The sequence below is a fragment of the Microtus oregoni genome, unplaced genomic scaffold, assembly GCF_018167655.1.
Source record: "Microtus oregoni isolate MIOR12 unplaced genomic scaffold, Mior012 000029F_ref0000214, whole genome shotgun sequence".
NCBI lineage: Eukaryota > Metazoa > Chordata > Mammalia > Rodentia > Cricetidae > Microtus > Microtus oregoni.
Genome location: NW_024543088.1, coordinates 5,249,212 through 5,261,421, shown reverse-complemented (window position 1 = coordinate 5,261,421; position 12,210 = coordinate 5,249,212). Strand labels below are relative to the sequence as shown.

The 12,210-nt window shown below is 47.3% G+C and overlaps 1 protein-coding gene across 12 annotated transcripts in view; it reads right to left on the bottom strand.

Annotated features, from left to right (window-relative positions):
* The window catches only part of LOC121464774 (transformation/transcription domain associated protein), a 102,954-nt gene that overhangs the window by 36,682 nt on the left and 54,062 nt on the right, over positions 1 to 12,210 (bottom strand). For all 12 annotated transcript variants that reach the window (XM_041677859.1, XM_041677865.1, XM_041677861.1 and 9 more), the window contains 9 exons: positions 11,536 to 11,646; positions 10,074 to 10,220; positions 8,619 to 8,832; positions 7,897 to 8,022; positions 5,318 to 5,464; positions 4,479 to 4,681; positions 3,789 to 3,910; positions 3,009 to 3,222; positions 1,198 to 1,377 (listed from right to left, as the gene is read on the bottom strand). In XM_041677859.1, coding sequence (XP_041533793.1) covers positions 1,198 to 1,377; positions 3,009 to 3,222; positions 3,789 to 3,910; positions 4,479 to 4,681; positions 5,318 to 5,464; positions 7,897 to 8,022; positions 8,619 to 8,832; positions 10,074 to 10,220; positions 11,536 to 11,646 — 1,464 coding nt within the window. The remainder of the gene's footprint in view (positions 1 to 1,197; positions 1,378 to 3,008; positions 3,223 to 3,788; positions 3,911 to 4,478; positions 4,682 to 5,317; positions 5,465 to 7,896; positions 8,023 to 8,618; positions 8,833 to 10,073; positions 10,221 to 11,535; positions 11,647 to 12,210) is intronic.

Below are 12,210 nucleotides of genomic sequence, written 5' to 3'. Positions count from 1 at the left end.
AAAAAGTAAACAAAAAATATTATTTTATAAAGAAAAAAAAATGAACTTTCAAAATCCAGAAACACTCAAAATGTGCAATGCTTCTGTTCCTAAGCATTTCAGATGGAAGACATTTACATACAGATGTGTTTCATTTCGGCATCCCCGTCACCATGGTACTCTGGCTCACGTTCACCTTGCACCCCACTGCATCTCTCTCTCACACAACTGTGGAAGGATGACCATATGCTTCTGTATCTGAGTTATAGGAAGCAAAATAAATAGCACAAACATCATTGGAATGAAAAAAGCATTATCACTTGTTGGGATGCAGCACGGCTTGCCCAAAGCCTTGTTCAGTCATGTTGATGTTGCTGGGGTCACTGCACAGGACAGACCTGGGTTAGTGCCTGCTATGTCACACACAAGAATGAACTTTCTGTCTCCAAGTTCTTAAGTCACAATCAACTAAGAAATCAGGAACTATCCCCCAAAGTCAACAGGCCAACTACACTATCCACTATATTGCCTTTGATGAGTCACCAAAGATAGTTACTGATGTCACTCCGATTACAGCAAGACCTCGAATGACCTGATTAGCCATACTTCTTCCTTAACTGAATTGTGCTACGGATCAAACCCAGGCCTTCACTCCTGATACGAAGAACTCTACCAACCAAGTACAATCCCAGCCCAACTTCCCCCTTAGAGCAAAGGAAACAAGTGTTCTCCCTTGTCGCTGAAGGCTTTCTTCTAAAATCGACACCCCAACAGGCTGTGCTTCCCAAAGCCAGTGGCCTAGAGTGCTGGCATATGCACTTCCATGAGAAGAATGGAGAACCAGGAGAGCTGAGAAGACTATGGCACCAGCCTTGGCAGAAATGCTTTTCTTCAGACACTCTTTCAGCTCCATGTTGCCCATCTAGGACCAGGTGGCAATACACAAGGCTCCCAGAAGGAGGGCTTGGCACTGGGTTCCTACACGGTGGGTATCACTTCTAGTTCAAGACCAGCACCACAGCAGAGGTTTTTCAAAAACCAAATCAATTCCCCTGTTCCAAGTAGAACTGGTTCAGAATGACGCCAGCAAATAGGTATGCAACTAAGATCTTTTTAATGGCAAAAGTCTAAACTCAGGCTTTTGGGTAGAAACAAGCTCTTAATGCTCCTGCCAACTCAAAATGAGTGGTAACTCCATCCAGGCAGCCAGAGACTCACCTCCTCTTTAGACTCACTGCTCTCTCGTTCCCGAGGCTCCTGCTTGACATGTGTGACCATGGCAAAGGCAGCCCGGTCATGGCTGTCGGCCAGGTTGATGACATTGGTAATGGATGGAAGCATAGCTCCCTGGCAGCTGGTACCGATGGCCGTGCTCTTCTCACACACGGCCAGGAGGAGCTAGAGGATCACAGGAAAGAAGACCATTTTAAAGCCGACACCTGGCACTGGGAGTGTGTGAACACCTAGACATCAGAACAGACACAGACAGACAGTGCAGGCCCATAACTCAGGTCACAGCACCCAACCCAGGTCAGCTGCAGGCCTGAACTTGCTTCTCAGTTGATCCTCCCCTCTGCCGCAGAGACCTCACCCAGGAAGAGCCCTCTGCTTCACTTCCTTCTGCCGTTCCTTCTCACTTCAGGCAGCACAGCCCCCAGTCCAGCCAGGGAGCCTCCTAGGCCATCTTCAGACCCCCTCTCTCAGAATCATCTCTCTGCACACAACCAGCCCCATGACTTTTCTCTCTCCGAACCCATCAAAGACTTCGTATAGCTGCAGAGAACCAGCCCATACTCTTCGGGGACCGAGAGCACCTAAGATCTTCTGTGATGTGCTATCACCCTTGACTGCCTCTGTGGTCCCCTTGTGTTCTCAGCACTTCCTGAGGACATCTGCAGTGTAGCAGCCCCTGCAGATCACTACAGGGCCGCTGCTTATGCTGCCCTAGGCACTGAGAAAGCATCAATTCTTCATAAACAGGACCCATGGCAACCGGCTGTCACTGAGGTCCATCCAGAACAGGTCCCTTCGATTCATTGAAAGATGAATTTAAGAACTGTTTGCTGCAGCTGTCTCCGAAGGGAAAGCTGGTTTCACTCTCTCTAGATGGTGTGAGTCTGCTAAGCACTAGTAACCCGACAAACCAGCGGCCTGTGCCTGAAACTTTTGAGCAAGAGTGGCCCAGGAGTTCCCTGCGATCCTCACGGCAGACTTCCCTCCTAGGGAAAGAGCAAGCCCTCTGCAGGCTCGACTTCACAGACTGCACATGCCTGCCTGCTGCTGCCCCAGGCCCAAATCCTCACACCAAGGAACCCAAAGCAACAGCACTGGCAAGCTGCCCACGCTGTTTGTGACTGAGGAGATGACAACCTCAACATCCACTCAACTTTTGAGACAGATGAAATTTAAAGACGTTTCTAAGTGAAGATGAAGGAATATCTGCTCACTAAAGTTTCTTCTGGCTTTCTGATATGGGTTCACAGTAAGATGAGAAATGTTGTCTTAAGTCCCTACTTCTAATTATCAACAAGGCCTGTTTGTCTCCCCTGCAGTGGGACAAGAACAGGTGCAAGATGGGATACTTCTATACCTCCTTATATTGTAGGACGCAGTGATTTGATGAGAACAGTCCCCATAGGCTCACATGTTAGAATGCTGGGTCCCCAGTTAGTGGAACTGTTTGGGAAGGATTAGGAGGTGTGGCCTTGTTGGAGGAAGTGTATCACTAGAAATGGGCTTTCAGGTTTCCAAAGACTTTTGCCATTCCCAGTGTGCTCTAAGCCTTGTGGCTTGAAGTCTGTGAGCTCTCAGCTGTTCCTGCTGCAATGCCTTAGCTATACCTTGTGGACTGTAACCCTCTGGACCATACGCCCAATTAAATGCTTTCTTTCATAAGTTGCCATGGTCATGGTGCTTTCACACAGCCAACAGAAAAGTGACCAATTCACAGGATAACCTGCTGCCTTCTATGTCCCCTCAGAAAACCCCCAGGTTCTCTCAGCCACAGAAGTTGAGTTTATCCACTCTACCTCAATGCACTGCTTGATCCAGAAATGGCTTCCCATGGCTTCCCAATTCTGGGAACAGGTGATATACAGCAGGCGCTCATAGACACGGCGTTTCATAGAGTTGTCAAACACCTCGAAAAACTTGGCCCTGATCAATGGCTGGGCACAACGAAGCCCAGACAGAAAGGCGGGCTCAAGCTTTGCAGTCAGCTCACTGCCAGAAAGTGCCTCATCCCTGCAATGACAGGAGGTAAGAGAAGACATAAGAGCCAGGGGATCACCCAGATCAGTGTTCGCGACGATGTACACCAGCTCCCCCAAACCAACTCCGCTGGAACACCAGGGTGTGTTTCCACCATGAAAGTTTGAGCAACACTTCTGCAGGGGCTCAGAAATGCTAGCAAGGGTGCTGCTGAGATGGGTCAGTTAAATCATTAGCTGTACTTCCTGGAGTCAGGCTCGAGTCCCAGAACCCACATGGCTGCCTACAGCCCTTTGTAACTCCAGTTTCAGTAGATCTGATGCCCTCTTTTGGCCTCCAGGGATACTGCAGATAGATAGATAGATAGATAGATAGATAGACAGACAGACAGACAGACAGACAGACAGACATCCAGGCAAACACCCACATATACAAAATAAATCTTTTTAAAAAAGACAAAGAAATGCCATTAAGGTATGTCACCCTAATATCAAAGTGAGTACTCAATTTAGACACAAGTACAAGATTGAAGTCATATTGCACTGCCAAGTGGAAGACCACACTACGAACCCACAGGCAATGTGACCAGTGCTGATTACCTGTAAACATAGTTAACAAGGTCCAAAAACTGGGCATTTAGTTCAAGGTCTTCTGGGAAGCGTTTCTCTATGTAAGTCATCATTTTCACGAGCAAGATCGACTTCTCCCGGAGTGTAGGTGTCTACAAAATCGGTTTCCCCAAAGAAAGTGCCAATTACCTCTACTTGAAAAACCCAGATCCAAAAGCATTTCACAGCCACCTTTCCAACTCTCCACGCTCCCATTATTTTAACAATAACATTATTATTTACTGCAATCAAGCCAGTTCATTTTTAAAGAAAGAAAAAAAAATCAAAGGTGGTTGTGATTATTCTTGGGTACTCAAAAAGTCAAGACACAGCAATAAGCATCTTCCCCACCACGACTCACTTTGGAAACGAGTCAGAATCTGCCAAACCCCCTCCTTTGTGGCAGTCTCTCACCAGCAACAGCATTTCACAGCTCACCTCTACCCCATTAAAGACTAAACTCACAAATAAGATCCACACAGTGTTTCAACAAAAGAAAAGCCACCGTGAAGAGCAGCTGATCAGTCTATCTGCTTGGCCTGCTCAGGGAACTCCTGATCAAGCTAAGCTATGGTGGGGACAATCCATCATTGCCCTTATTCCACACATGTCAGGAAAAAGAGTAGGAGGGGACTGCTTCCATATTCCTGGGTTTCAGAGAAAGCCATCCCAGCAGCTTACCTGATTGGCTGCCATTGGGGAATTATTCTTAACCCACTCCTCCACGATCTTTACCACAGCTCGGAGGATCTTGGCATCTGGGGATTTCTCGATGAGGGAGGTCAGGATGGTCTGGATGAAGTTCTTCCGCATCTCCATGCTCATCACCGCCAGCCGAGTCTTCACAAGCTCCAAGCTCAGCATCACCAGCTCACTTGTTCCAGCTGTGCAGAGAAAGGACAAATACCTGGGTCCAATCCCTACAGATGCACTTAAAGGAGCCACTGCCCTGCAAAAACTGCTTATGAAGGTTTTCACTCTAGGCCTTTTCTGAAATGTCACTTCTTTAAGACTGCATCTTGCAAAGTACCCTCTAGCAGCCCCAAACACAAGAACGGGGCGGGGGGTGACAGAGTTGATGGAGCCTGCACAGGCACCCCAGCCTCTCCACATCCTATGTGAAGCTACTTGGCACTTGGGTCCTGGGCAAGCCTTCAGCAGCCATGGGAAACACAGCACACTGCTACTGCTCTCCCCCTCTCAGTTGGTAGGAGCCTGACATAACTCTTCAGAAACAGGAATTCTGATTAGGCACTTTGTCGTAAAGTACTGCGATAGATAACTGTGGTTGTGAAGGTTCACATGGACTCGCCACTTTCGGTTGCTTTTCATTCTTACGCCCTCAAATTTTAAACTTGATTTTTGGTCTAAGCCATGTTTTGACTTTAAAACTCTGCCACAAGAGCCTATTATCACAACTTCACACTAACCGATGTTCACGGTAGTGTTCAAACACAACCTGTACTGCCCAGATGACCCCCAAAGTCCGTGGAGTAAGAACACCAGTCCCAGGCTGTCACCTGCAGTTGCTTCAGTGCTCCCAGACGCTGCCTGAGGATTTAAATGCTCTCGGACCATCTTCTGGAGGGAGCGCATAAAGACAGAGATCAGCCTGTCGATGTAGCTTGGGTTGTTGCAACAGGCTGACTTGAGGATCATAAGTGTCCCTGCAGGGCAGGAATAGCAGTGATTTTACAAAGACATAACAGCTGTCCTGGGGAGACAATTCCATCAGTACAGTGCCTGCCTGGCATGCCGAAGGACCAAGTTTGATATCTCATAGCCAGAAATGGGGACAAGCAATTGTAATCCCAGCATTGCAGAGACAGAAGACAGGCAGGTCCTGGGCCTCACATACACGCAAAGTAACAGCAAAATTAAGTAACAGAAGTGTGCTTTTAAAGCCATCAACTCTTAAGTAACAGAAGTGTGCTTTTAAAGCCATCAACTCTGCCAACTCTAAAAGCTCCTGTCTGCAGGACACTGTTCACATTCTGAAGCATGAACTGTCACCCTGAATCTTAAGTTTACCCACACTACCCTACCCTCCAGAGTCGACTTCTGTGCTTCAGTACAAAACATGCTTCCCTGCTGGGCGGTGGTGCACACACCTTTAATCCCAGGACTCGGGAGGCAGAGGCAGGTAGATCTCAGTAAATTTGAAGCCAGCCTGGTTTATAAAGTGAGTTCCAGGACAGCCAAGACTGTAACAGAGACACCCTGTCCCTGTCTCAAAAACAAAAAACAAAAAAAAAAAAAAAAAGGAAGAAAAAATTCTTCCCTTCAGTTTTGGATCTTAGGCTTTGACAAATTATCCTCTGTAAAGCTTTTTATCCCGTGATGTTTGGGAGAAAGTAAAACAGGAGCAAAATCCTTAAAAGAACAACAACAAAGGTCTAGTCTATCTGAACATGAAAATTTTTAGAATTTATTGCGTGCTTCTATGAAAATTGCCCAAGATCAGAACAGGAACACTGAGTGAGATCTTCCACTACTGAGGTCTTTAATAATCATCTTGACCCTGAGAGAACTTGACTCCTACTCCTGGGTCACATCAAAGACCCATCAGAGGGCATCTGTCATTTATAGGTGTCAACATCCCAGGTGTGGACAATTTCAGGCTTGTCCTTGTTTAAACCTGGTTCTGCACAGCAGCCATTGTATAGTCAGCCTGATTTTAAGCCAGGTAACCAAATCCATGCTGAATATGGGATGTGTTGAGGCTGGAGAGATGGCTCAGTGGTTAACAGCACTTCCAGAGGACTCAGGTTCAGTTGCCAGCACCCACATGGGCAGCTCACAATTGTCTGTAACTCCAGTTCCAGGGAACCAGGTACTCTCATACTGACACATACAGCCAAAACACCAATGCACACAAAAGAAAAAAATGGAATGTATCCTGCTCTGCTCTCCTCTAAGGACATAACAGTGACAGAGCTAAATTCACCAGACAAGGAGGACCTTGGCACAGCCAATCACCATGAGACACCCCAGCCTGTAGTCACCCTACAGAGGAGGGAGGCAGGGCCCATGGGGGTCACCCTACAGAGGAGGGAGGCAGGGCCCATGGGGGTCAGCTCTTCTTTGAGCACCTTGGAGAAGGAGCAAGCAGAGATGCTCCTTTACCTGTGATAGGAGTCAGAGCACACAAGATGGCCCCACTTAAAGTCACAAAAACCAATCAGTTGGCTCTAGAGCAGCCAGGTGTGAACAGGAAGACAGACTGATTAAAGCAAATACACCCAGGCCCTGCGTTTCAGAGAGCAGCCAGTTTAGGAAAGCAGTACATGTCTGTGACATTAGCAACTGAAACCATTTAGAACACAGGTTCAGACACAAGCATTTGTGTAACGAGTGCGGGTTACGGATCTTTTTATGTATAGAAAACAAGATAAAGGGATTGGGAAGATAACACACACATGCATAAACATAAGAAGAAATAAAAACAGGGCTAGGTAGTGGGGGTGCACACATTTTAATTCTGGTACTCGGGAGGCAGAGGCAAGCAGATCTCTGAGTTTAAGGCCAGACTGGTCTACAGACTGAGTTCCAGGACAGCATGGGTACACAGAGAAACCTTGTCTTGGAAAACAAAGAAACAAAACCACCCCTCCAAAAAAAATTAAGTTAAAAAAAAATACATGCCAACCTATTAGTACTTACTACTAATGAATTGAGAGGTTTATAGGTAACTTTTCTAAGAATATTGATTTCCCAAGTTTTACACAATGACATTAATATGATAGGGAAAAAATTATGGTAGCAACCCAATTCTAAGGACTAGAGTGGTAAGGGGCAAGGCGTCTAAGTTGGACTTCTGGGTATCTGGGGCAGTTATTCAGCTGCCCTGATTATCTAGGTCTGTCTTTCTCGGACACAGCCCAGGAGGCAGCAATTTACCCACCAGTGCACGGGCAATCTTCAAGTCAAGAGTGCACTGGGGATGAGCAAAAGACTCAGAGGAGGAAGCACGAGTGATAGACAGAACGCAGAACCCAAGGCAGCAAAGCCCCCCCCCGCATTTCCCAAGACAGCTGTCCAGGGAGCAGGGACCACAGTCCAAGTGAACCCCAGCTGGACAAATCACACAGGTACTCACCGAAGAGTTGCGAGGGGTTGGCGTTGGTGGCCTTCTCATAGTTAGTGAGCCCCTCGTAGATGACCTTCCCGACAGCTGCGTAGAGGCACTCCAGCTCTTCGTACTTGGAGGCCACGCTGGAAGTGCCTGCAATGATGTGGGGCAGGGAGCTGGGGTCAGGGCTTTAGGCTGCACAGTCCCATAGATCAAGCTCTAGCTGTGGAGTGGGCAGCACAGAACCTTTCCTTACACAAGACAGTGTGCGCCTCGTGGTCATGCCAGTGAGGGCAACTCTCATCCTGACAGCTCTAAGTACACTTAATCAGAACATGCACAATTTCAAGGAACCAGCTGCTCAATGTTCGTTCTGATACCTCAACCTAACTTCCCTTAAATAAATATCTGAAAAACAAATCCAGCAGATGAAGAAATGAATTTCAGAGAAGAAACAAAATAACACGTTACTGCTAAATTTTCAAGTCAAATAATGTTTTAAAAGAGATTGAGAGATTGGTCATGGTGGTGCATGCCTTTATTCCCAGCACTCAGGAGGCAGAGGTAGGCAGGTCTCAGAGTTCGAGACCAGCCTGAGCTACATAGTGAAACCCTATCTCAGAGACAAAACAAAAAAGTAAAGTCAGGAGTAAAACAGAATATAGTTCTCATTACTGAGCATTCTCAAGCAACAGTCCCAGGCCCAACAGTCTCTGGCAAAGGAGAGGCATGAGGGAAGGGTTGCTTACTTGGCTCTGTAGGGAAAATGCTCATCAGGCGAGAGAGGAGGCTGTGGACGGCTCGCAGCACTTTGGTGTTCCCACAGGTCATGCAGGCGGCGATGCCCCGCTGCAGGGGCTTGAAGCTACTGAGGATGGCTGGTGACTGTAGCACAGTTAGCAGGAAGTTCAGCACTTCCAGTCCTGTGCAGATATTCCCATAGTTCACCTGGTTTGGCTGCTCCTGCAATGGGAAAACAGGCCACTCTCAGGTGAAGTAAGTGGAGAGATGCAAATCCACAGCTTTGAAACCGGATGTCATCAAGTATTTGGAACGAAGTAAAAAGCCAGTGAAGAATGAAGATGGGTACAGCTGTCACAGCATGTAGCCACCACACACAGCAGGACTTTCCTAAACAGAATGTGATCTCAAATTTAGTCAAACCTCTTTAAAATGTCATTAAGTTTGCTCTAAAACGGAAAGGTATCAGAATGCTTCTGTTGGCCTACTTACTCAAGATACAAAAATCCAGGCCAAGGAAATGTTTTTCAAATTGTATCATGTAACCAATGTACTAGATGGTTGTATTACTAAAAATAAAAACTGTTTGCAGGAAGCATAGGCATGGCTTCTGGAAACTTCCATTCCTGTAGTTTACACACATCATGTATGTACAGTTAGGTCCCAGCAGTTGCCCGGGAACACAGCAATGCTGTCTGTGAACTGGGCTATAACCAGAAAGCCAGTGAGTTTTTCAGAAGGGCAATGAGGAATTTGGACAGCCATTAAGAATGGGACCTTCGGTTTGTACCATGAGCCCCCTGTAACAGCCTTTTAAACCTATGACAGCAGTGTTTTAATTCTTTGTGGACCCAAACAGCAAATATCTATGCCAGGTCTTTTAAGTCCAAGAGTGAAAGCTTTTGAATTCCATCAAACAACTGGACAAAGGGAATCTTAGATGGCAGCGACATGATCCCGGCTTTTGCTGCCATCAGAAAAACCCAAGGATCAAGGTTTCCAGGTAAACAAGACACAGAGATAATCCGGAATGGAACCAACTCATCAGCTGCCTACGCTGAGTCTACTCAGGGCTTAGTCCATTGAGAAAATATTTTACAAATTGTAACTTATTGTAAAGAGTGTCAGGTTAGTCAGCCACAACAGTTATACCAAGCCATCAGCGAAGTCAACATAAGATGTGTAAAAAAGACAGAAAGAAAGAAGAAAGGAAGGGGGGAAGGGAGGAAAGGGACGAATAAGGAAAAAAAAGAAGGGAAAGAGAGAAGACAGGTATGCCTTGAAATATGAAAGACACCATTGATCTAGTCTAAGCACTCTGGGCTGACTGAGAGAAGGTCAAAGCCATGCTCATCGAGTCCCAAGTCAGAGTAGGCACATCTTAAAGCTCAAGTTTTAGACTCAGGCCCAGCAGAGATGTCCCCAGCCAGGTGACGGCACCGACTGACAGAGCCCATGCCTACCACGGTCATCAGCAGCTTGTCAAACCACTGTAGTTTGAGCTCGGACTTGCACCACATATCCGGTCGTAAAGCGGTCTTGAGAAGATTCACACAGCGACGAGAGAGCACCTCTCCAGGTGACCCTGCGGTGTTGGTGTTGTCGTTGACCTACAAAATGCCAAGTGGTTGGTCACTGAACACCAGCTTACAGGTACAGGAAGATCAGCGACGCTGTTTTCTCAAATGTCCCTGCACCCACGCATCTTCCGACAGCTGGTTTTCCTCCTCCCTCTGGGCCTCTTCACCCACACACTCCCACTCCCACTCCCCTGCAGCAGGGTCTGCAGTAACTGAGAGCAGGGTCTCTACTCCTCAAAGAGGGGTAACTGCACACAGAACCCCTCGCCCTGCAAGGAAACAAGGGATCTCCGGTTGAACACCTCGTGATTCTTCACAATTTGTGCCAATCTCTAGTATTTCACAAAACACAGTATTTTGCTCACAAGTTTTAAGGACTGAGGAACCGAGCCCCAATGAAGAAAATTACGTTTTTGAGACTTCATGTCTTTGGGTGTTTTGCCTGCATGTATGTTGGTCTACAACACACATGCCTAGTGCCTGCAAAGGCCAGGAGAGGGGGTTGAATCCTCTGGACCTGGAGTTACAGATGGTGAGTCACAATGTGTACGCTGGGAATTAAACAAAGTCTCACGGCACAGAGAGTGCCCTTAACTGTTGAGCCATCTCTATGGCACCACCACTCCGAATTCTTTTCTAAGGAAAATTTCATATTTTGGAATTTCTTTTTTGTAAAACAAAATGACAGGTTTTAGAAATAGATTCCCAGCAACTCTGTGAGAACATAAATACCAGTATGATTGGTGAGTCCAAGCTATAAGCACTCCTACAAGGAACTAAAAGCTGCACAGATCCCTGCAGACTGGCCAACTCAGTGCCATGAGCTATGCACCATCCCCAACTTATATAGCAAAGAAAACAAGGAAGTGATTGACTGACCAGGATCCCTTAACTATACCAAGACGCTGCAAATTGTAAGATATGTTGGGCTGGGGTGCCTGGGTGGTTAAGGGTGCCTGGCATCAAGCCTCATGACCTGAATTTCCATGTGATAGAAAGAGAACTGACTCTCACATGTTATCCTGTGACTTCTATGTGACATATTGAATACATGGTAACTTTTTTTCAAGTCATGCCATTACTTCATTAACACTGAAAGGAGCAATCAGGGGGCAGACATGCCTACCAAAAGAAAGACACAGGTATCTGAATGTGGCACACACCTGTAACTGCAGCATTCAGAAGGTTCAAGTAGGAGGAGTGTAAATTAGAGGCCAGCCTGAGATACAGCAAGCTCCAGAAACAGAAGCCAGACATAGTATGAGAACCATCTGGCACCAGGGTGGCAGACACGCTCTCAGGCCCGGTCACAGACTCCACGCTGCAGGGTTCTGCAGTACCATACCTGGCAAGCCACTCGGATGAGGAAGTTTACCACGGTGTCCGTGTGCTGCTTATCAATGGGCTTGGCAAGAAGAGAGTCGGCTCCTGGCAGGGACTGGCTCCTCCCAAACACCTAGGAAAGGACTGTACTTTAAAGTGGGAAGGGACTCCACAGCCAGCACCTCTCATGGAGTGTGGACTCATCCTGCCAAATGTTCCCAGATTCTGGGCATGAAGGAGTCTGGGGGCAGAGGATCTCTGCTGTGTGAACCTTACAGTCCTGGCAGGGCACATGACTTAATGCACTAACTGGCAGTGAGGCGTGATGACTCATGCGACAGCCAGCCAGAGGGAACATGGCCGTGAAAAGATGGAGCCAGTGGCGAGGGAAGAAACTGACTCTTGGCAGAAACGTTAGCAATAGCAGAATAAGTGCAGAGGATGCGTGGAGTTTCTGTGCAGGAAGACCAGGGATATGAGCCGCCAGCCCCTCCCTCTACTGCTGAGCTCTACTGGAGCGAGCGCTCCATCACCAGTTGTTCTCAGCCCCTCTCTGGTAGAGTCTGGGCTGTGCCGCACCCCAGCTTCCTCTTGTGGTCTTTATTGCAAGTAACCAGCAGACTCCTGATGGTATAAGCCAGTGAAGAGGAATGTCAGAAAATGGGAAAGACCTCCAGGAAGTGCTGTGCCCTGCGAT